The 24,756-nt window shown below is 42.3% G+C and overlaps 1 protein-coding gene across 2 annotated transcripts in view; it reads right to left on the minus strand.

The window, feature by feature from the left end:
* Positions 1-24,756, minus strand: part of tenm1 (teneurin transmembrane protein 1) — a 191,752-nt gene that overhangs the window by 55,103 nt on the left and 111,893 nt on the right. For both annotated transcript variants that reach the window (XM_006781765.3, XM_087848169.1), the window contains exons 11-21: positions 24,277-24,477; positions 22,262-22,447; positions 22,055-22,084; positions 21,797-21,943; positions 15,962-16,196; positions 14,570-14,689; positions 14,219-14,480; positions 11,748-12,033; positions 2,788-2,931; positions 1,830-2,082; positions 1,033-1,053 (exon numbers count right to left, since the gene is read on the minus strand). In XM_006781765.3, the coding sequence (XP_006781828.2) occupies positions 1,033-1,053; positions 1,830-2,082; positions 2,788-2,931; positions 11,748-12,033; positions 14,219-14,480; positions 14,570-14,689; positions 15,962-16,196; positions 21,797-21,943; positions 22,055-22,084; positions 22,262-22,447; positions 24,277-24,477 (1,885 nt within the window). The remainder of the gene's footprint in view (positions 1-1,032; positions 1,054-1,829; positions 2,083-2,787; positions 2,932-11,747; positions 12,034-14,218; positions 14,481-14,569; positions 14,690-15,961; positions 16,197-21,796; positions 21,944-22,054; positions 22,085-22,261; positions 22,448-24,276; positions 24,478-24,756) is intronic.

Genomic DNA, 24,756 nt, shown 5'->3' on the forward strand with positions numbered 1-24,756 from the left:
AATGCCTAACAAAGACAGCTATTTATTCATTTTTTGGCATGTATTTCAGCTTAACAGAGCATACTGTAAATTCAGGTGGGTCACAAAGTCGAGTTCAGCTACAATCCCAGCAGATTGGCCGATCTCAAGGCAACACACCTCCACCGCCTCCTTTCCTTCTCTACCTCACTTGTGTCCTCTTGTCTGCTTCTCCTGTTTCTTATTATTTAAATTTCTGGAGTTACTCAACAATCTCTCCACATGCCAAACGCAGAAGTACCCCACTGAGGTAAAGCGGCTCCAGATGGGAAGCATTGGCTACATGGCTTTACAGTAGAAAATTACCAACGGTTTGCATATTTATATATTTTTTGACATTTGTTCCTACCCACCCACAAAGTACATCACAATCATATTATCAGTTCTGCACGGTTTCAGATTTTGGCACAGTATCGTGAAAAATAGTCAGGGTTTTTGAAATTGGATGAACCCTCTCTTGCTCTTCCACAAACACCCACAAACACGCACACGCACACACAATCGGCTCGATACGACCCACGATAGCGGTGCACGCACAGATGCAAACATCACAACACACGTGCACGCACAGAAACCCTATAACATGTGTCTTATCTTCTGTCAAACAGCGTACAGCGCTCACAGCATCACAGAGGCTTGAGACCGGGGCGACGTTGAGGCCTCTCCCGGCCTCGGGTCTTTTGGTCTGGCTCGGGAAATGAATGAACCGAGGCATCCACCAAACAGACTTTCAGTAATCCTCTAAAAAAAATGAAATCCTTGACATTTTGGCTGCGGTCCAGCGTACAAATTTTAATATCACCAAGTGAAATTTAAATGAGACATTCATAGATCTAACTGCGTTCGTAGCGTGTGCAGAACCCGCACGCGTGTTCCAGGTGAAGGTGGGTCAATGCAATTTAAAAGGAGGCAAACAAACAATGTTAAAGCTCTGCGGGGCGTTTTGCAACTGTCTATTCCCTCAACACACATTTGTGCAGGTATATAAAGGAGGTGTAAATCACCACTTCTCACCTGTGTCTGGTATCCCGGTTCCTGATAACAAGCCATAAAGGAGCGTTTCAAAAGGGGAGAGAAGAGAAAGTAAAAACAATTATTTATGAGGCTAACGAGAGGCCCTCAGAATTTCATAGGCTGCTAAATTTTCTCCCCATAAAGTGAAATTGGGGTTGCTTTAGACAGTTGTATTGTTTCACATTTAATATTAACCTAAACAAGAAGCTGTTTTTGGTGGGTTGGGGGTGTTTCCTCCCAGAGGAAACCTCTGCCTGAACCAGAAATATTAGTCGGACACAGAATAAAAACAGTGAATGAGAGTAAAGATACAAAAGGAGAACACTCTACAGGACAAATGACTGTGCAATCCCATTGAGATTCAACGCTTGAAAAAATACAGAAATGAGAGAATGTAATGCCTGCAGCACAGTAGGAGATATCATCGTCATAATCCAGAGGAGAAAAAAAAAGAAGAAGACGGGAAAAAAACGTATCTTTGTTTCTCAGCAGAGACTTTCAGCTTCTCTCGCATCCTAAAGAGGTAGATTAGAGTCTGTGATCTCTAAACCTCACATGCTCCTCCTTCTGCATGAAGACGAACTTCAGAAAGAATTCCACCGAGATCAAATAGATCGCAGCTGCAGATCCCATCTGCAGCTAATGCCATGCTAACCCGTATCAGCTGAGCTAATTTTTGTATTTCACATTGTGCTCGAGTGAATCTGATGCGCCAAATCCCACTGCTTCCTACTGCGAGAGATCCCTACCAAAAGCGGTCTTATCACGAGCACACCCAACAAGATCATTGCTCTCACTTGAGTTCCAGTATGGTTCTGGTGTATCCGTCTGGGTGGACCCTGCGAATGAAGTTAAAGTCCCCCACGTAGAGAGAGCCGTCGGGGCCGCTAGCCAGCGCCACGGGGGCAAACAGCATCATGTCCCGAGCTGCACCGCTGCAGCTCGGGCCACACGGGACGCTCCGATAGAAGCCGTTCCCCATCACGGTGCCGATAACAGGGGGCTGCTGGGACAGGAAGACGTTTTCTCCATTCCCTTTGTGAAGGATTCCTGGGGAGAGAGGAATGCAAAAGTGACATGAAAGGCCCTTTAAGTGTACTTCCCATCAGTGGGTGCATGCTAATGTTGCTGAAATCATTTATGAATGCAACGATTTTCCAAAGTAGGAATGGTTTCAGTTCTTTCAGTGTCAGACTTGGGGTCTGTCTTTTTTGTTTTCCTTTGAACTCATCACGCCAGATTTAAGGGAGTAAAAGAGTTTTGGAACAGGGTGATGTTTTTCACTCTGTTGCACTGACCAAAATTTTGTCAGTCTGACTTTTTGGACTGGTTTAAATCTGGACTAACCTCTTCTGTGTGCCCAAGTAAGTAACCAATTAAGATTTTTTGTGTGAGAAAATTCAAATTTGATACATCTCAAACCACTTTCTGAGCAGCTTTAATGGCAATAACGGCACATTGTAGCTGAGTCACCCAGTCTACAGCGTTTTGATGTCCTTACTTCAAGGACATCTTGGACTTCTAAGCTCTGTATCATTTCATGTAGTCTGTCTAGACTATCAACACATAACTTAAAAGAAGTCACACAGTGGTTCTTATTTATTTCAATGTCAAAGAAAGAAAGCAAAAAACATCATTTTTTTCTTTCATACAAGAAAAAACTAATTGGAATTGAATTCAAGTTTCTCCAATTCATTTTGTGGCTTTAAAAACGCAGCCAGCCTCCAAGCACCAAAAATAAGCGGATAAACTCACCGCTGCGAATGTTAAGGGCATGGTGTTTGTCCAGAGACCATCCTCCAAGGTCAGAGGGGACCAGTTCAAATCCCTGCATCAGGGCGGTCCTTCTTTCCCAGTGGATAACACCGGGACACACCTCATACTCATAGCCGACTGCCACTGGAACAGAAACACGTGCACACATCGAGAGCTTAACATTAAGCAGTAGCGTGCAATTCCTATGTGCTGCAGACCGGCTGTGCTTAACGCTGCACCACGTGGCGCAGAATGACTGCACGCGCTTGTATCTGAACAGAGCCTGAAAACAAGGCAAAGCACACACAAGTTTCCCCATATCTTTTTCAAAGCTATATTGTATCGAGTGGTGAGATAGATAAAAGGCCTGTAGGGAGACCTCATCAGTGTTTGTGTTTGAGAGACATCAGTGAGGAGTGGGGGCGTAATCAGGAGGAGTACGGCTTCATGAAGGAGCCCTAGAATTAGCTGCTTGGCCTCTTAGTTGTAATGATATGCTGTGCAGCTTCCCACTACAACTAACAACTATCAACAGATTTTGTTTTTTCTTTTTTGGCTTGGCAGGATTAAATATGTTTCGGCACTAATTTGCCACTTGGAATATGTTTAAAGGCAGCAGGTGACCAAGCTGCAGGAGCTTTCAAAGTAAACACGCAAACATACTTACATACATGTCATTCTGCAGTGTGTAATCAGGCGCGCTTGCACACACCGAAGGAAAGAAGCCCATGCACATGAGTCATTAGAGGTGGAAAAAATAAACACACAAGCAATACATTTACCTAATTAACCAAGTGCTTCATTACAGTTTTAATGGCAACTATCTGCTGCCTTTTCTGTGAGGTAAAAGTAAAAGTATTTGCAGAAATATGCGGTTGCTGAATCAGAAACTGTAAAATGGTTCTCTCATAATCAATTTAATGTGCCCTTTTATTTAAGCATGGCTCACACTACAGCAAAAATAAGACGACAAAATCCTTGCGACTACCGTGCTGACTGCCGTCGCTCTCAGACAGATTGCAGAATGTTTGCAAATTCTCACCGTTCAATCTGTAAATGCAGATTGCCAGCACGTAATCAGTGAAGTTCTTTTGCTCCACCATTTATTTCTCAGAGTGAGGACACAACATAATAAATCACACAAATGTGAGTTATTAAGACTTGTGGCAGGCAATTTACTGCAAGCTGCACATGTCTTACTTTGCACCTTGCTGAGAGGAGTGCTCATTTACTTGGAATTAGAGGGGGAGATGTTATCAGAAGGAGTGTGGAGTGGATGGCTCAAACCTCTGAGTGCAGCGCCAAAACTTTGGCACTGTCCTGGCACTCTTTACTCAGTCCTCGCTCTGAGTGTTTACAACCGAGCCCCACATATTCCTGCTCGGCAATAATTACTGAAGCTGGAGGAGGAGGAAGTACAATTCTAATGCAAGATGCATACAAACATACATCTTTGTATTGCACAATCAGAATCAAAATACTTAATTAATCCCTAAGGAAATAATGTTTCCAGGCTTTTAGCGGCATTTCTACACCATGATCAGTACACAATGAAAACAACTCTCTGCATGTCTGCATCTCAGTAGTGCACACACAGACCAAGTCCGTTTTCTTTCTTTAACTTCCATTCATCACATAATGTCATATAATCTTCTGGTATATAATACCACATGCCTGTACATAACACTGGCTTTAATAAGGACCTACAGATTCACACAGCCTGCAGAAACACCCAGAGGGATGTGCACATTTACACACCTGGCTTAGTAACAGTATCTTCACACAGACAGCTCGGGATCAGATGGGAAATAATGGGGTTTTTTTGTTCTTCTGCACATGGTGTATATCAGTTGTTACACACGGATTTCCGGTTTCTATGGAGCAATAGTTTTCTCTGGATTAATCCTGGACTCTACTTGTGTTTCAGTCCTCAGGTCCACACACAGTCCCCAGCAATGTCTGTCAGAAAGAGTTCATCCTCATATATCGTAAACATATCGATTCTCCGCCAGCCTCCTCTCATTTATCTGAACTGCCAAAATGTTTTAAGAGAGAAACATGTGTATAAAACCTGTGCTTACACTGTGATTTTTAAGCCACAAATTTGCACTGCCCTTTGTAAAACGTTGGTCATTACTAAAATGACCAAGCTGTGTGTTTTTGTATGTTTATACATGTGTAAATTGTAAGTTTTCCCTTTTTTGTAAGCCTGGCTGAGTCTGTGGCTCAGAGAGTCATGCCTTATGTGTGGATTTTGCTGTGTCCGGCCAGAAGGACCCAATGAGAAATATCCTAGTCTTTCCAAGTGGCCACTCTACCGCTGGCAGACAAGTTTAGCTCTACACCTCTGATGCAGATGGCAAGAGGTTTGTGATTTTCCCTGATTTATCGCAATTAGTTTCACTAATATGACAAACTAATCATATGTTATTGCCAACGTGACCCAGACTGATGGCAGACCTACTCTGTATTCTTGCAGTTTTGGATGCAGCACTGTTTTACGTAGTGTGACTGTAGCATTATGTAGCACGCTTTGAGTCTGACACAGAGTACAGTGTCAATTTAGAAACACCAATTAACCTAACATGCATGCCAAAGTGCCCTGAATAAATCCACACATGTGCAGAGAGAACATGCAAACCCCACAGCGCGGGCTCTAATTTGGAACCTTGTTTCTGTGAGACTGTCAATCAATCAATATTTTACTTCTAAAGCACATTTAAAAAGGACAGTGTCCATCAAAGTGCTTCACACAAGGCAGCAAAGCAGATTACAACAAAAGGCAACAAAAACAGTTAAAAACAATTAAAAACAATTATAGTTACAGTTACAGTGACATTTACAGTTACATAGCACAAATGCAGACCAGATGGAAGTCCAAACTGATTTGCTTCAAAAACTAGATGGAACAGGTGAGTTTTTAAGCATGATTTAAACGATTGAATGGAATCTGACATGCGAACATCAACAGGAAAATTATTCCAGAGTTTGGGTGCGGCAATTGCAAAAGCTCGGTGCCCTGTAGTCTTTCGTCTGGGCCTTTGTTGCACTAAGGGCAGTTGGTTAGAGGATCTGAGTGGGCCTATACATGCAGAGAAGGTCTGCTAGGTAACTGAGGTAAATGTGGGCTAACCATTATGCCACCGTGCCATGATAATGTGCAATGTTCTGTACAATAACACTATATAGAACACAGCATAGGAAAAGGTGAAATTTGGTGAAAATGATTTAGAACAAAATGCAAACACACTGGGTTGGGCAAATTATCAACTAATAAAACTATGATGGTAAACATTTTTGAGTTACCATCCAGCAGAAACAGCTATTTTATAATTCATTAGTAATTATGTTTCCATCCAGCTGGTCATTCTAAGTCTAAGTAACACTCACTGTCCCTTTCATTACTAAATATCTGGCTTTCACAGCTAAATGCATTTGATTTTAAATGCATATTTACATATTTTAACTGTATTAAGGCAGGATTGAGCTTCGGTTTGCACTGTTGTCAAACAGTAAGAAGGTTCCATGTTTGAACTCCGGCTGTGGAACTTGCACGCTCTCTCTGTGCCTGCATGTCTTTCATCTGAGCGCTCTGGCTTCCTCCCACAGTCCAAACATTAGCATGTTTGGCTAACTGGTGATTCTAAATTGGTCATGGATATGAGAAGTGTATAGTGCTGTATGAATGCATGGTTAAATTTAGCTTGAGAGGTGAGTAAGACTGAAACAGCATTACATAAATGCCACTCTATTACACTATAGGTAACTATCTAAATGGCAATTGGATTCCTTTTAATTTTGTTTAGTGTTTGGTTGTCTTACACATTTCATGACGTTGCATGGATGCAGCACAGATGTATTAGCACACCTTTATTCTATTAGCCAAAATAAGCAGTCAAATTAAAATCACATTGAATTATGGACGTGCCTGATAGCCAGTGCTAGCATTAGTTGATAATCCCCTATTATCAGTATGATTATGGTAAATCATACAAGAATATCATATTCAGTGTTAAACTGCTCTGATGGGCATTACTGTATTAGGTACCTCGCTGCTGTAGCCAAGCAAACACGAAAGAAAAGGCCGTTCCATCTTCCTTACTTGACCACAAGATGCTTTAAAGCTGCAGGGGTTCAGTACAGAGCACATTTTAAGATGATACAGTGTTCTTAAATGAATATAATGATATACTGTAGAGTAAGGTTAGGTTGACACATCAACACAAAAGCTGGAGAAGAACAGTTGTCGCTGTCAATCACTGTTGGCACTGATCTCTTTTAACTTCACTGTAGACCAACATGCCTGTGAACTGACGGGCGCTCAAGGGAAACCATGCGGCAAAGTCAGCATAAAGATCAGATGAGATTCCAGAATACGTAAGTAGGGGCGCTCGCATTATGCAGAAACTCAGGAGATTCCCATTAACGCGGAGAGAAACTCTCAGCAGACACACGGGGCAGACTTAAATCTCCGAGTCGGAGGGAACGATCGATAAGGTGATTGGGGAGAGAAAATAATCTGTAATTTGGGGCACTGGGGATCATGGAAGAGAAAAAGAAACCTTATAGTGCAGGACAAAAGTTCTTAAAGCCAAGGAACTCTCGCTTTGGTTTTCATTTAAAAAGTCCATTTGTTTCAATTTTATCTGCCTTAAGCTCAGTTAGGCTTCTAATCTTAGGTTTAAGGTCAGGCTTAAAGGACAGAAAGAGAAGTGAGAGGGATCGGAAAATGCAAAGCTACATATATTCTTCACAAAAAAAACCTTTCTTAAAAACCCCAAAGCACACATATTTGCATTGTGCGTGTTTTGACCCTTGAAGGTACATTGCATTTCCTCTTCAAAAGCCTGTTTGACAACCTGGAAAGCATTCCAGCCTTTGTAAAATGTATTAAAAGTTGCCATGAATACATTTCTGTAAATAGGAACATTTTTCTGTTTTCTTTAAAAAAAACCAAACCTACAATAAAACTGACTTAATATGAAGAACAAAGCTTTTTCCAGGACAAAACAGGCGAAGCAATCTCAAAGGGAAAGTGTCAGTGTTTGGAGAACTGCTTCACAACCGAATATTACTCTAGCTATATTACAAGAAACGATACAAGCCTCAGTGCGAGAACACACACTCGCTCGCAAACAATACGCATGCACACTATAGTCCATAAATGCACACTCAATATCTCACAGGTGAAAGCTTTCATTCCCCACTGCTGAAGCCTCAGGCAATGTGTTCACCCCAGCAAACAGAGCATGATCTCCCTTCTCTTGCTCTCTGTGGCGCATGGGTGTGTGTGCATGCAGACGTACCGCAGGATGCGTGTGTGTGCGCGAGAGACCGTGCTCGTCTGTGTCTTTGCACCAACATAGCACGAGGAACTATAGAGAGGGGAGGATCAGGGGAGAACATGGGTAGAGAAGACAAAAACAATGAAGGGCAGAGGAAAACAGGAGCGAGGTAACCGGGGAGATCACAGAGAATGGAGGAAATAACAAGGAGGGAAGAAAAGCAAAGAGAGATCAGGACAGGACAGGACAGGAAACACAGGAAATCACCCGCCTGGGTAGAGGAAGAGGGAGGCGAGGGAAAGGGGGCAAGAAGGGTGAAGTGGTTTAGCAAAGCAGGGTAAATAAAAACAGGGATCATGTGAGCCGTGAAGAGGTGAAAGATCACGAGAGAGCCGGAGCAGATGAAATGCCGCTCGAACAGATAAGAGGAGGGGGAGGGATCACGAGGGGAAAAGAAGGCCTGGGGACAGAAAGATGCAATCTTGGTATGAGGCCCTACACTCTGGTGGACAAAGAGTCTGGTAAGCCTGATCTCAGTGCTTATGGAAAGCTCTATCTTGCTGCTGCACTGTTTACGCACACTCTTCCACAAAGAGGAAGCCGCGGACACAGATAGCAGAAAGTTCAATGGTTTAAGCCTCGATGGCATCTTACAAAGGGCTGTTTTTTGCCATAATGAACCTAGAGTGCAATAACAGTAACAGTTTCACATCCTGTAAATCTGTTTTTCACACAGGTGAGAGAAGACACTGGGGAAAAGGAGACAGAAGGCCGCGGTAATAAAAACCTTCAGCACACAGATTTGTATTTATGTGCTTTTTGCTTTTTTTAAAAATTTATCCCACAGAACCAGCGCCGTCAAACGCGTCCAAAGGGGCTATCTCCCTGTCATAGCTGACGATATCTCTGCAGAGTATTTGTAGCCTTCCGTCTTTCCGCTCCTCCCTCTCCTTACATCTCTACTCTTCTTTGCTGTCAGCGCCATTTCAGGTTTCAGGGACCTTGGACAGAGTCAAGCTAAGTGCTGTTCAGTAACACTGTTATTTATGCATATGTTGTTAGTTGCTGTGGTTTCTTTACCGCAACAGGTGTTGAAGCAGATTCTCAGCGTTTCTCTCTCTCGCTTCCTCTTCTTCTTTCTCCCCAACTCCACTTTCTTTGGTTGTAATAACCCAAAATAAATAAATAATTCTAATAAATTTTGGCATTTTTTTGCCTTTCAGTCAACAATTCCAATTGCTACGCTGTCAGACAGGACAGGGAAAAAGAAGAAAATGTTTCCCTTCTCACCGCATTCACGATATGTTCTTAATTTCATAATGATATTTCACTTATAGGAAACCCTTTGGTGTGCTGTAGTGAATCGGCAGTTGTTGAACTACTGTTAAAAAGTTTAAATCAAACACTGAAATCTCCCATCTGTAATTTGGTAGCAGGACATTGTCTATTAACAGTTGGGTGATTACCCACTGAATGGTCAATCATTTACACAATGACTTCCAATCAGGCTTTTGTGCAAACTGCAGTGCTGAAACGCTCCCTCGCAGACCTAAGAGTTAATAGGGACGATGATAAAAGAAAATCTGTTTTTCTGTCTTTAAAAGGGTTTTATTCATCTGGCCTGCATCCTGTCTGAAAGAAGGAAAAAAAACATTTCTCTGAGTCCCTCAGATTTGATTTATACTAAGCTAACGGGAGCTTTGCTTGAAGAAATAGTTAAATATCTCTGTGGGCAGGCTTGTTTGTTTCCTTGTCTAGAGTTGGACGAAAAAAGATTGATAGCCCTCTCATATCTGTGAATTAACTGGAGCGAGGGGAACACAAGGGGAAAGAGCTACCCTGGCTCCGTCCAATGTTCACAAAGCTTGCCTAAAAATATGCCTCCAAAGCTCACTAATTAATGTGGTTTAGCTTAAACAAAGCTGTAAAACCAAGCAACAAACTGTGGGGTTTTTTTTGGAGAAGTTGTGTTCCGCTACATTTTCTTTTCTTGGTGAAAAACAGTCTTATTTGTAATTACTTTGCAGCTAGGGCTTGGAAGGTAAGTGGAAGGTCTGCATGCTAAAGTGTCCTTTGACAAAATGCTAAAACCAAAAATATCCCAAAAGCACCAATCGGTGTGTGACTGTGTGTTTCAGATAAAGCTCCAAGGTAGACAGAATAAAGCGCACTGTTAAAGTGTGGCTAGAAATATAAAGTGGATGGGAAAAGGTAAACTGCTAATACTTTTATTAATAAAAAGTAATAAAAAGCAACTCCCAAACCACAAACTGGTTTAACCATCGGTGTAGGCTCGCATTCATCAAGGTCGTGATCGTCTTCAGAGCTTGAAAAAAAGAAGAAGCCCACTGGATTTCTTCAAGTTTGTGAAGACTCTCATCCAAGAGGCATCTTCAGTTCTAAAATCAAAGGTGGAGAGTCCCATCCATTTACCCCCTAGTGGGGGTTGTTCCCTTTGGAGGGGGTCCTGGGAGTCGTTGACCTACTACTGATCATGTGTGTTTCTTCTTCACTCATCTTTTTTCATTCTTTATGAGTTAATACACCCCTCTGCATCCAATCACTGGTTAGGCACAGTGTGTCTATTGTCCTGTTTCCCTCCCCTCATCCCCAACCCCTTGCGGCAGATGCCTGCCCCTCCCTGATCTTGGTTCTGCTGAGATTTAAAGTTGTTAAAACTCAGATTTTCCTTCTCACTGACGCCAAGTGCTCCCTCATAGGGGGTCATCTGATTGTTTGGGGGTTTTTTTTCTGTTATTGCAGGGTCTTTTGCTGTCATGGAGCATCCCCTCTGTTCAATGACTGTTGTTCACATAGATGACCTCCTTCAGTCCTCTCTCAAACCATCTGTCTTCCCTGTCCAAAATGTGAGCATCATCATCCTTGAAAGAGTGTCGTTTGTATTTTAGGTGCACATTTACAGCTCAGTGTTGTGCCATTGTGCCATGCATTTATGGCAATCCAGAGGTCCTTTTATTCAAGCTCTCAAGGCTGCTGCATTAACCCCGCTATTTATTAGTGCATTTAATGTTTAGTGGAAAAAAGTCTATGAGTTAAAAAATAATCTGGCCCTGCCTTATGAACATGAGATGGTATGATTGTATCATGAAGCTATGAAAGAGGGCAAATAAGTAAAGTGCTGAAACGTTCATTTCAACAAGTTCACCAAACCCAATCATAGGAGATCAAACTCAACACTTAAAACTTTAATGGGCTGAAAAATAGGCTTTTTTAATCTCCTGCTCTCACTCTTTCACACACACACACACACACACACACACACACACACACACACACACACTGAGAGATTATTATGATTATTTTTGAATGCGAAAATTATTATGGACTGATGGCATCATTATGTTTACTATGCAGGAGGCCTATCATAATATTATCATTCATTTTGTTATTATGTTTCCCCAGGTAGACGCCTTTCGCATGGCACTCAGGACTGCTGCTGGTTTTAATTTATCTGGGATCAGTTGGATTTTTACCTGTGCTTTTAACAGACTCTCCCATGGCTAAGAACAAATCAATAGTTTGTAGTCCTGTTCTTGATCCACAAGTTATCTTACCTTCTTTCTTTTGTGGTATTTGGCATGAAAGTTAAATGTTGGTTGCCAAATGTAAAAAAAAGAAAGAAGACATTCATGAATAATTTCATATTTTACCTACCAGTTGCATAAGTGAGACCCCAGACCTCCTGACCATAAACATCCGTCTTGTTCCAGACCAGCCTGTGGACCAGGCCAGGCCCGGCAGGATACCACCGCTGGTACAACCTCCCTTGGACAGAGGCGCGAACATGAACCTTGGACAGACCGCCCAGCGGGGAGACAGGGGATGATGGGGAGGGAGGAGTGAGGAGGATTCGCAGGAGAGAGAGGTAGCCAGCAGCACGAGTGCTCAAGTAGCTCAGCTTCACAAAGGCTCCTGGGATTGAAACGTCTTCCTGCACTGCCTAGGGAGAATAAGCAGAGGAGCAGAGTGAGAAATACAGGTGATGGTGAGAGCATAAATGAGAAATGAAAGAGAGTGACAGAGTAATATAGGAAAGAAAGGTGTTTTATCATGACTTTGTATTTGTATAATGAGCTAGAGTAATAAGTGTTATTGGCAGGTACAGAAGAAAATAGCTGCAACAGTAGGGTGCAGTAAGTACACAGAGTACGTGTCAATGTTTTCTTATCTTTTTTAATAAATGAAATGAAGTCTGCACCACAATGATATCTGTAGAAAATAGAAAAAGTATTACAGTCTTGAGTCATGGACGGAAAATGGGAAGTAAGTGCAGTGGTTTATTAAAACATGCAAATATGCATTAAATATATTAAATATAGTATATAAGGCAAAAACTGATGCTTTCTTGTCATTTCTTCTCCAGGCTTCTTGAAGGACATTTAAAGCTCTTCTCTGGATGTTGCTGCCTTTTGTTCTGTTCTCTGTCAAGACGATCCTACGCTGTGTCAATAATACTGAGATCTGGGCCCAGGGGAGGCCAATCCATGACTGATGTTGTGTTTTTTCCATCCGAATATGGTTTTACTGCACTGGAAGTATGTTTGGCATCACTGTCATGTTGATCCGTACCAGCTGATGCTTGCCAGATGGTGGATAAATATCTGATGGCACTTTTCCGCGTTCATAATTCCATCAGTTTTCACATGACAGTAACAAAGGACTAAAAGCTACCATTTAAAATTGGTTGTGCTGTCTGTGCCTCAGTGTTTTATAGGTCCGTGACTTCATAAACAAACAAAAAACATTCATCTTTGGATGCTGGCTGACTTTTGAGCTGTTTTCTGTGAAGGTGATCCCACACTGTGTCAATAATACTGTTATCTGGGCTCTGGGGAGGCCAATCCATGATGGATAGTGTTCCATTATGTAGGTGTTTTCTACCTAAATATGCTTTTACTGCACTGCTAGTGTGTTCGGGATCGTTCTCGTGCTGAAAAATGAAGCTCAGACATCTTCTATAGGGTATTCCACGGCGAATGAAAATCTGAAGGTCGTTTTCTGTTGATAATCCCATCAATTTTTAAATATGTCCAACACCACTGGCTAAAATGCAGCCCCACAGCCACCACGATAGAGCCTGTAGGCCAATCTTTAGTCCAGTTCTTGTGTATTTCAGCATTCTTTACCCTTTCTGTAAGAATGACTTCTTGATAGTCTGGCTTCTTGGAAGCAAACGTCAAAGATAATACAAACATACACCGACAAGTATGTTTGCACATGTTTCAGTAAGTTGCTGGATGCATTTCCGGTTTTCCTAGTAAGATATAAAGAAATGAGGGGCGACCCCAAGACTTTTGCACAGCACTGTATATCCAGTATATACTGTATTACTCTATTCATAAAGTTTTTCATTTAACCAGCTGCCTGTGTTCACTATAGTCAATGAACATGTTACATGTACAAACTGTCAGTGCTGTTCTTTCCATTTATTTACCCGATGCTTGTGTGAGCTAAGCTAAGATAAAAAATGGCCCTTCATTCGTTTTGATGTTCTGTTGATACGAAGTGCAGATAGTGTGTCTGTGGCCATGAATGATGATATTTTCAAGCGAGAGCGAAAAGGGATAATGTGCTTTGTGCTTTTAATCTACCAAAAAACCACAAAAAAACAAATGTAGTGAGAGAGAAAAAAAAGTCACAGGGTGAGGTCCTGTTCTCTGTGAACAACAAAAAACCCCAATCTTTGGCGCTACATTGTGAAGTAAATATGTAACCACCCGAATGACCTTCACATCTGATTTTCAGGTACTTAATTTGCTTTTGTGGTGGGGAAGTGTATGGATGTAGCACACATTTACATTTTGTTCATTTGGTGTTTGCATGATGCAAATATGAACCGAGCTAAATTTGCACAATCCTGTTTGTCTCAATCCTGTGAGGCCAGGTTGGTTTGTTGCTGAGCTGTTACAAAGTTTATGTAAGCTTCATTCTCGCTGACACTCACACGCACACATTAAATGCTTCGTTGCTCTTGCTATTTTTATTTCTTTATGACTAAATCCAGGCAATTATGTTCAGTTAATTAGGTGAGAAAAGATATCAGGAAATCAGCACCATCACATAGCTACCATAGTCGTGGGCTTGTGTTTGAGAACAGGGATTACGTCTGTCAACAGGGATTTTACCTGTAGCTCAGGTATGGCTGGCCCCTTCTCTGCACACGCTGCGGTGTATCTGGAAAGTGGGTAGGGCAGGACGAGAGGATAGGGACTCAGAACGCTCCTGATGTCACATTTAGGAGCTTGAGGTTCCTCCCTGGACATTGTCACCTGATCTAGAACCAGGAAGTTGTTATTTGGGGACCATATGGTTCGTGTTTGAGGGAGGAAGGGCGGACGCTGGAACATCAAGGTCATAGACATGGCGCCCAAGGTCACCAGGTCAAAGCTGGAGAGAAATGAGGAGCAACTAAGTTTGGAGGAGAAAAGGAATTAGAAATGTACTTTTTTGTGTGTCTCTTGTGCCTAAATTTGTACCTTCCATCCTGCCTACTTATGGTGTAACCATACTCGGGGTGCTGCGGAAAAGAGATGTTGACTCCAACGAGAGGAGAACCATCCTGCAGCACAACGCTACCTCGGATCACAGCTACCCGACTGCCAAAACAAAGACGAGAGAGAGAGAGGGAGAGGGAAAAAAGAGATGGAGATAAACAAAGAGAGGGAGAGATGACAGGTTTACAGTGATGGAGAACATAATCACTGTTTGAAGAGAGAGGCACATTGTGATGCACTTGCCAGATGACCTTGTGCGAATAAAAAAGCAGCTGAGTTTATTCTTCTCAGTACAATTCCATTCTTCAGCACAGAAAAAAGTCTGCCAGAGACTGCCAGGATACAAGGATCACAAATATAGCTTCACCCACAGTAAAACCTTTCAACACCTTGTCATAAAGAGACCAAAACTTCCACATCATTTTTATATTACAGTGACAGCGCTACCTGCAGCAAAAAGAAAAAGAAAAAAACAAAGCAGGCCAGGTTGTTCTTTAAAAAGGCCCTAAATGATGAGAAACATCTCTCCCATTTGAAAATATTCATCTTGATTTTGCAGGTAAAGAATGGATTACACTGCTTGAACCTGGACTAACAGCTGCCCCGGTGCAATAAAGACAGATTTAGGCCGACACATGCGTTGCACACGCACACACATACGCACACATTCACAATGGAGTCAATCTGTTACTCCGGAAAAAAGGATAAATGAAGGATGGTGAGGTGTTCTCCGGGTGACTGCGTAGCCCCGTTTGTTACTCCTGTCCTGAAAGCTGCAATCGATTTCCCCTCAGAAAAAAATGCCACATAATTAATTTATTTGTTTATTCTACAAGTGAACCAACGGGTCGGGGGGAAAAAGAAGCACTTTGCCATTTTTTAGAGTGGTATCCCCTTTTGTTTTCCAAACCAAATTTTCTAGGTCATCATAATGTCGCTGAGATGGATTTGCGCTCTTAGACGGCAGTCAGAGGGTGCTGAAAAATGTATGGTGACACCTTTACGACTGGTGTAACTGAATGACACATAAAGCATTAATATGTACCAAACAAACACTCTGTAGCTAGATTCTGACACGGATCCTGGAAGAAGGAACAATGTGCTGTCGTGTGACTGCCGATCTTCGGGGTAACAGATGTACGCGCAGGCGCTTGAACACACGACATGCCCCATTCACATGCAAACACAAATCCTCATTAAACAAATGACATCCAGTGGACGTTGCAAGTCATTAAAATGGATGTATTTGTCCATCGTCTACTCCTGAGGTCTTTCAGCGCACCGTGCAGTCGAACAACTCGAGGACACGGATGCGCAAACACAAATACTAGACTACATATAAGAACACGGCACAAAGAGTAAATAAGCGCATACCTGGTATCAAAGGGCACGTCTCCAGGGAGAGTGTGTGTGGCCACCTTGCCAAGAAGGAAGCGGATGCGGTGGTAGAAGCTGTGAGTGTGCGTGCTGGTGGGAGAATGGGGTGTGGTGAGGGGAAGCGAGCCCTGCTGCAGCAGGGCCAACGGGTCGGCCGAACCCTGGCACAGGGGGTCAGAGCCACAGCTCAACTGCTCGCAGCAATCGGGATCTACGCAGTCCAACAGGCCATCTGAAACGCACAGGAGTTTAAAATTGTACAAAAGAGAAGAGAAACAGTTGCAAAAAGGCACGCATTTTCAAACAAGCACCACAGAAGAGGTGGTTTAGAGGGGAATTAAATTTACTACTTCACCTTAGAATGCATAATTAACACAGGCTTTAATATTTGTAAGTGGCTATAAGGTTAAGAGGACCAAGGCCAAGGTACTCTATGCACCTTCAGTAAAAGATTAGAAGCAGACCCAATAAAACCTCAGACATAATATCAAATAAATGATTCTTGCAGTGCCGGCCAGTGAGAAACTCTTTCGGAGTAATGCAATCTGCAATAACAAACTATGCATGCATCATCGTTATCACAAGAATCAATCAAATGAAATTTATTAGGGGCCATCAGAGTACAATTATAGCATCTATTGCTATAAATCAGACTTGAATCGCCAGCATTATTTGAATGTGATCCATAAAAGGCTGGCATAAACAATGAGCCACGGATACAAAGCAGGGCGGCAGGTAATAGGACCCAGGCTGGCATTTGTGTTTCCTATTTCAAGCCTGTTTCTGAAAAGGCAGGAAACAGTGCTGACATTTAAATGCATCTGACCACAGAGCAGGGAGCTAAAGGCCAACAATATTCTATTATAACCTCCCCCTGCAAAGATAACTCAGTACAATGGCTGAATTCCATAAGATTCACTATCTGAACTTGAAAGCACATTATTAATTGAATTTGAAATATCATTCAAGGAACAGACAAGTTTGTAGCTTATTAGGGAGGCGCGGCTCTTAAACGCTGCGCACAAAGACGAGCAGTAAAAATGGAAATTTGGAACACGTGTAATACATATAAATATGTATGTGCATGTGATTTTACTGCTCAGATGTGCAGAAAAAAATGCTCTTTTTCTATTTTTTTCTTCAACAGAAAGCACAATATTTTTTTTTCTTCGCTCCCATCCAGGCAGAATAATTGAAACTCTCTCTTCAACGTTCTTCTTTATTCTCTGATTACTTGTGATAGCATCATTCCATCTCTGTCTATCTTCAGAGACAAAAAGATTGCATCGAGAGAAGGCTATGAAGCCTACCATATATCTGCCAATTAAGAGCGATGGCTGAATTGTGCAGCTGGAAATTATGGCATTTGAAAAGCTGCGCAGAGAGGTGGAAGTACTGCAAGGTAAGAGAAGTAGGAACCGACTGCATAAGGCGTTGTCAGCAAGCACTTCTTTGGCATAAGCACAATTAAAGTGAACACTTTCACACCTTCAGTACAGACATTTAGACATTTGAAGATTAATATTCATATGGTATTTTAATGCAGTATGTTTACAGTGATCCCATTTTGCATATACTGCCATAGAGTGTATTCATTGCATCTTTTTTTTGTCTGGCTTCCATCTGCTCGCTACATCAACCTCTACTTAACCTACTCTTTCACAAAGAAACAAATATATTAAATCAAATCCTGTCTTTTAGTCTCATGTGGGACGAGCTCAAACTGCACCCCAAGGAACTGGAAAATGAAGGCGACACGAACGTGCCAAAATCTGCAGTCCCTCAAATTGAGGCTCGCTCCAAAAGCAAATAGTCTCCCTTGTTAAAATGTCCGACTTCAAAGCAGAAAAAAAGCATGTTTACAGCCTTCTACAAAAATGTGCTAATAATTGTACTAACAGACCAAGAAGTTTGCTCAGGGAAAATTTGATATTTTGGTGTGTTACTTAGTGCTAATTAGCTGCTAGCTGATACCTCATCACAACTCGTTGCCATTATGATATGGTTACCTGCCCGCACCCCCAACGAAAAAAGAGCCAACTTAGAAACAGCTAAATTTCAGCTTAAAATTCATTCAAAATAAAAACAAATTAAAATTTAACATGTGCATAAATATTCAGTCTTTTCCGTTACATTGAAAATTGAGCTCAGGTGCATCTTGTTTCCACCAATCATCTGTCAGATGTTTTGACCACTTGACCGATCACTCGGTCCACCTGTGCTAAACTCAAACCAAGCCATGAAGTCCAAGAAACTGTCTACAGACCTCTGAGATAGAACAGTATTGAGGCACAGATCTGGGGAATGTACAGAAAAACTCCTGCAGTATTGAAGGTCCCAATGAGCACAGCGGACTTCATAAATCCTCAGCTGTAAATGGAAAATACTGGGAACCACCAGGACTTCTTGTAGAGCTGGCCGGCAAACATAAGTGACTGAGAAAGTGATCCAATGGTCGCTCTGACAGAACGTCAGTGTTGATCTATGGAGACGGGAAGCCAACCTTTTCTGCAGCACTTTAACAATCAGGCCTGCATGATAGAGTGGCCAGAGGAATGCCACTCAGTAAAAGGCTCATGACAGCCCACCTGGAGTTTACCAGAAGTCACCTGAAGGACTCCCAGACAATGAGAAATAAAATTTTCTGCTCTAATAAAACAAAAATTGAACTCTTTGACCTGAATGCAAGACATCATGTCTAGAGGAACCCAGGCACCGCTTCTCATATGGACAATGCCATCCCTATAGGGAAGCATGGTGGTGGCAGCATTATGCTGTGGGGCAGCAGGAACTGTTAGTCTAGTCAGCGTCGAGTGAAAGATGAATGCAGCAACATACAGAGACATCCCTGATGATAATCTGCTCCAGAGTGCTCTGGAGTACACAGCCAAGATAACAAAGAACCAGCTTTGGGACCGCTCTGTGAATCTCCTCGAGTGTCGCTCTCCATCCAGACTGATGGAGCTTGAGAGGTTTTGCAAAGAAGAATGAGTGAAACTGCCCAAAAATAGGTATGCCAAGCTTGCGGCATCAGACTTAAAAAGACTTGAGGGTATAAGGTGCTGCTGAAGGTGCTTCACCAAAGTAGGGAGCAAAGGCTGTGAGTACTTATGTACATGTCATATTTTTGTTTTTTGTTTTTATAAATTTACAAGAATCTCAAAGAAAAAGATTTACAGCTGAAAAATGAATTGAATCCATTCTGGACTAAAGCTGTAACCTGACACAAGGTGAAACAAGTGAAGTGCTGGGAACAGTGTCTTTTACATCAAGGAATCAAACTAATTTTACATTGTGAGATACATTGAGCCCACTTTGATCTTAAGTGGGCCGGACCAGTGAAACTCCCTTTTCTGTGGGTGCAAAGAAGTTTAACTGCACATTTAATCCCTGAGATCTCAATATAAGAAAATGAAGTGCAAATTAATAATACATCTCAGTTTTTCTATGTTAGCATTAAGTAATTCTGCAGTAGTAAATTAAAGAAATATGTCAGTACAATTCTTTGGGCTTAAATTTTAAAAATTAAATGTGTAAAATTACAGAGAAGTTCTGGTAGCTCACTGCCCAGAATGTCCTGTAATTACAGTATAAAACACAAGTTTTTTTTATTAATTAATAGAAAATGTCCTATTTTTCTTTTTCTTTACTGTGAACCTGACAGAAATATGTGCAGATAGAGAAAAAACCTGAAACTTTTCTGACATGTGATTGCTCATCTGTTATTTAATAATTTTGGTGTAGTTGTAAAACTTATGAGAACGCAGTAGGTACCAAATGTCCTTCACGTTTCTCAAAGCGTGTTGGATTGGAGTCTTTGCAGGGTTGATTCCAGGCCACAGGCCTTATGTTTAAAACCCTGGTTTTACAGGAACAGTTTGAAATTTTAGAAAATGTAATTTCTCGCTGAGAGTCAGATGAGAAAATCGATACCACTCTGTTCAGAATATGTTTACTGCCAGCAACCGATTGGCCTAAAAGTGGATGCATGCGGAAAACAGTCGAGCTGGCTTTGTTCAAAGGTATTAAAACTAATAAGCAGCTTTAAAGATTACAAATTAAAAATCATATTTTGTTCCTCATCCAAACAAAAACCATAACAACAGTTTGCAGTTTTATGGGAATGGCAGGGCAGGTTGTGGGTCAAACTATTTCTTGGCAGGGCAGTGACTTCCTGGAGTGTTTGCTGGCTGGCTCCTTCCAGCATCATGCCAGAAAACCAGACACGAGGCTGTCAGAGTGTCAGACAACAAGAATCCAGGATGTCAGATCTCCTTATAACAGCAGATACTTAATTGTTTCAACCTTAACATATAGCCCTGTGATGGCCTGCCAATGCACTCAGTGTCTACCCTAACTTAAGCCGGGAAAAGCTCCAAGACTAGCTCGATAAGTTAATCTTATGTATTCAAATTCTAATACTTTGTTTTATCTAACTTTGTAGCTAGCTGAGATAACTCCTGATGTCATCATTTCTTACATATCTGACAAAACTCCCTCAGTACCACAGAAGACACTGTATTTTTCCCAGGGTGGATAGTATTCCCTTAAGCAGTATGCTGACATTTATGTAAAAAAATGGTGAAAGTGCACCGTTAAATGAAGAAATGTGTGACTGAATAAACAGTTAATGCTATTCATCACTACAACAGTCCTTTATTCCTTAAAAACCACAAATGAACACACACACACACAAAAATAGACCGAACAAAAAGACATAATCCATCGATACAATACCGAAGCATAACCACACCGCTGCCAAGGCACAGTCCTGCTAGGACTCCTTTCCTCTATTCAGCCTTTATTTTACAGTCTACAAAACATTTTTTATTGCCCGGGCTCTGACGTTATAATCCAAAATAAGGACCTGTAATTCATGGGCTGAACAGCCATCAGCGCCGATTTTGTGAAGTGTCGCTGAGTCAATCATGCAGTTTGTGTAAACAATGTGGAGACGGGAAAAAAAGAGTTGCTTTGTAGCTACCTAAAAAAAAAAACTGTGCAACCAGAAACCAGAGAAAATATGTATGTGTTTGTGGTTTCCTGTGGCTGATTCAAACAACTCTCATCAAAAAACTTGGAGCCACAAACAAAAAAAAGGGAAAAAGGGTTTTCCTCCAAACAAAAGCAACACCACCTTGTTTGCAATGATGGATTACATCCCCGGCTTAACAGCCATGCCCATAATGGATATTTGATAGAGTTTCAAAGTGGATGGGCACAGTTGAAAGCAATGCAATATTGCACTACATCCTTACAACTACCTTTTTTATTTTGTAAAAGAGCTGCAGATGGGACCGAAATGGCGACGGAATGATTGTAATGAGTAGAGATCCTGCCACCGCTGAAATGTTCCTTTCTTCAGCTAGGAAAACACAACTACATGGCCTTGAGACACAAACCTCTCACCTGCCACCAGACACCTGACAACCATAAGCAAAAAAGAAGTAGAAATCTATTATGCATGGTTTGCTGTATTTGGACTTGGGAAATTTTCTCTGAGTGCCTTTTATCCTAGCAGGTGGTATGCATATTAGACATTTAGCTGTGATAAGAGGAAAAGCAGACAAACACACTTGCACAAAATGAAGAGGCATACACACACAAATACGTATTCAGTATAATAATGACCAGCAGGACTCTTCGGGAGTCTCAGCAGGACTGGGACAGCACAGTGCGATGAAGGGGAGGAACAATGAGGCTGATTTTTTCTTTTTTTTGTTTAGATGGAAACTGAACAAGAAGTAACAGGATAGAAGGGACAATCTGCCCGAAAGACAGAAAAGAAAGAGGAAAAGAGATGGAAAATGACAGAAGATGGTAGAATTTCACCTCCGTCGTTGTCTGTTCCATCACTGCAGTCAGTTTCCATGACAACGCTGCATCCAGGCCCACTCCATCCAGCCTGACAGACGCAACGCCAGCCGCTCTGCTCCAGGGTACAGCGCCCGTGCCCGCTGCACAACCCCGGGCAGCCATCTGAAAAGGTGTGTCCCACGTGTTCGTGCACACAGACACAGAGTTTTAGCGCTTGTGAGGACGCTGGAGGAGCACAATGTGAAATTTATCACCTGAGTAAAAATAAATTACCTTTCACTACGACATCCAAATCATGAGTAACTACGGGGACAAATAAGTGAGAATTGCGTAAAACCAGAATGATTGTAAATGGAAAACATCCAAAGAACAACAACAACACCTCTTTTTTTCTTTCTTTTTTTGTAAATGCATTAATCATATTCATCAAAATATCACAAGACAACCGAACACTCCCACGTGGACTCGGGCACCGCTCACCAATGTTACAGTGCTCTCCCTCCCAGCCAGGTTGGCACACGCAGGTCCCATCGTGGCACTGGCCGTGCTCTTCGCAGCGAGGATGGCATGCTCTCTGGTCGCACGCAGCGCCAATCCAACCCTCCTCGCACTGGCACTGGCCTTCTGAGCAAACGCCGTGGCTGCCACATGGCACCGGGCACAGCTCTGCCGAACAGGTGGGTGGAGATATGCGTGAGAAAAAAAAAGCATTTAAGTGTGAGAGGGGAAGGGAATGAGAGGGAGTGGAACAGATGGAGGAATTGAGTGGTGGAAGAGGGGAAAAAATCTAAAAGAGGCACCGGGGACGCAGGGAGCAGAAAGAAGTTTCAAAGAGTTGGGGGTGAGCCATTGGATACAGGTGAGAAAAAAACTAACAAGCGATAGAAAAAGATAACCTCAGAGACTAAAGAGTCTACGTTCTCACAATACACAATCTTCCCACCTCTAATAGCTGAGCTCCCTGAAGGAGGAGAAGAGTGAATACACTCATAACAGCCAAATGATTCGTATTTGCACCGCATATTTAAACTACAGGGATTTCAATTCGGCTCTATTATTCTTTTCTGACATTTTGATCAGATATGTTGGGTATGTTAATACCTCTTTTTTCTCTTTCTTCATTTTCCATCATCTTCTCTGTTAACTTTCTCTTTTCTCCGTAACTTTCTTCCCCTCTGTCTTGCAACATGCATTTAAAATTCTTTCCTCCTGTTTTTGTCTATTTCCTTTTCTCTGTACTTCGCCTCTGCATCCAGCTCTCCCTCGCTCTCTCCCTCTGCAGAGGCAAAGCCTCATCCATCAGTAAAGAGAGCAAAGTGCTGGAGGCACACAAAGACTACTTATCCAGCTGCAGTAAAAAGTTATTTCAATTTAAATATACATAGCATGGAGAGGGAGGAAAAAGTGGATTAAAGTCGGAGAGGTTTTTTTAGGCTCTCTATTAGAATTACATTAACTTAGCTATGCCTCAACAAGACCAGGACATAGAATTGCTGGGTCCTTTTGATTAAAAGCCCGGCAGGTAGAGGGAGGCCGCTCATATCTCAGATATTCAGCCACGGTCTATCATTATCATGGGCTATATCACTATAATAAGGCATGCGCACACCTGAAAGCAGGTGCTAATGCCAATTGCCTGCAAATCATCGGTGTGCATGGCAAGGAGGATTCTTCCCAACGCCAGCATTAAGTTAGTCTGGTGGAACCAGAGAAAAGCCAACCTTAAAATGGCTATTTTCCTCTCTGTCAGCTCACACTGCAAGGACAAGGAAACTTCTTTTTTCCCCCCACTGTGTTCCACGCCACGCTGTAACCTATGTTTAGACACCGCAGTAGACTTGCTTGGCTCGCCTTGTTCTAGTCTTTTTCCTTCATAATCGGTGAAGAACTGCTGTCTTTGCAAGCAAGCAGAATAAAAGTCCCTTCAGATCTATCAAGGCTTTTTATATTTAACAAACACTCACTAACTAACATGTTGTGCTCAGGTATGTTATAAATGTTGGCGAGCTTTTAAATGCCAAGCTGAATGCTCCTCAGAGTTGCGATCTCTGACAGGCCTTGCAGCAAAAATGAGAAACGAAGTCTTTTAAAAAACAAATTTTTCTCACTGTAATTTTCTTTCCTCATTTAGCTAAAAGGGAATGCGAGCGTCCGAGCGCCTGTGTATTTGTACATGTGTGTGTGTTGCGGCATAGCTGCTGCACTCAAAGATTCATGAGAGGAAATCTCATTTACGACTAGCATGAAGAGTGAGCGCACAAAACGCCCATGCGAACACACACGCATGTACAGGCGCATACACACAGCTCACAGTGTGGCTCCAATCCATATTTCTCTCATGTCTATCAAATCCCCAGAAAATAGTATCTGGCAAGACCATGCGTGCTACCAGAACACTGGCAACCTAGCGATGTGCACTTTCAATTTTCAGTGTTTTTTTTTGTTTTGGTTGTTTTCTTTTTTCCTGTGTGTGAACAATAATCCTCAGGTCTTACCGGTGTAGCAGTCTGGTCCCGTCCAGTTGGGCTGGCAGGTGCAGGTGTCTGACTCTGGGAGATAGGTGCCATGTCCCGAACACTGCTCCTGACAGGCTGGCAGCGGGTCATCGCAGCTCACACCCGCCCAGCCCGCCGAGCACACGCACTCCCCACGCACGCACACGCCGTGCCCGCCGCACTGAGGGTCTACACAGTCCACTGCGGACGGAGGGGAGGGTGGAATATAAAAGCACGGCTGAGTCAGAGGTGAAAGGAAGGAGCGAGGAGGAGGGGGGGCGGCGAGAGCCTGTCTCATTATAATTATCAGTTCACCGAGTATGAAAGCAGTGTTCTTTGCATCCCATCCAGGAGTTAACCACCCCAGATACAATCCCTGTATCTGTTCCACAACATTACACTTCATAGGACACTTAGAGCCGAGGCTTTGATAAGGGGTGAAATGGGTTGGTTGGTGTGCGGCTGTGTGTGTGTGTATGT

Source organism: Neolamprologus brichardi, chromosome 2 (assembly GCF_056152115.1).
Source record: "Neolamprologus brichardi isolate AB-2024 chromosome 2, ASM5615211v1, whole genome shotgun sequence".
In the NCBI taxonomy this organism is placed as follows: domain Eukaryota; kingdom Metazoa; phylum Chordata; class Actinopteri; order Cichliformes; family Cichlidae; genus Neolamprologus; species Neolamprologus brichardi.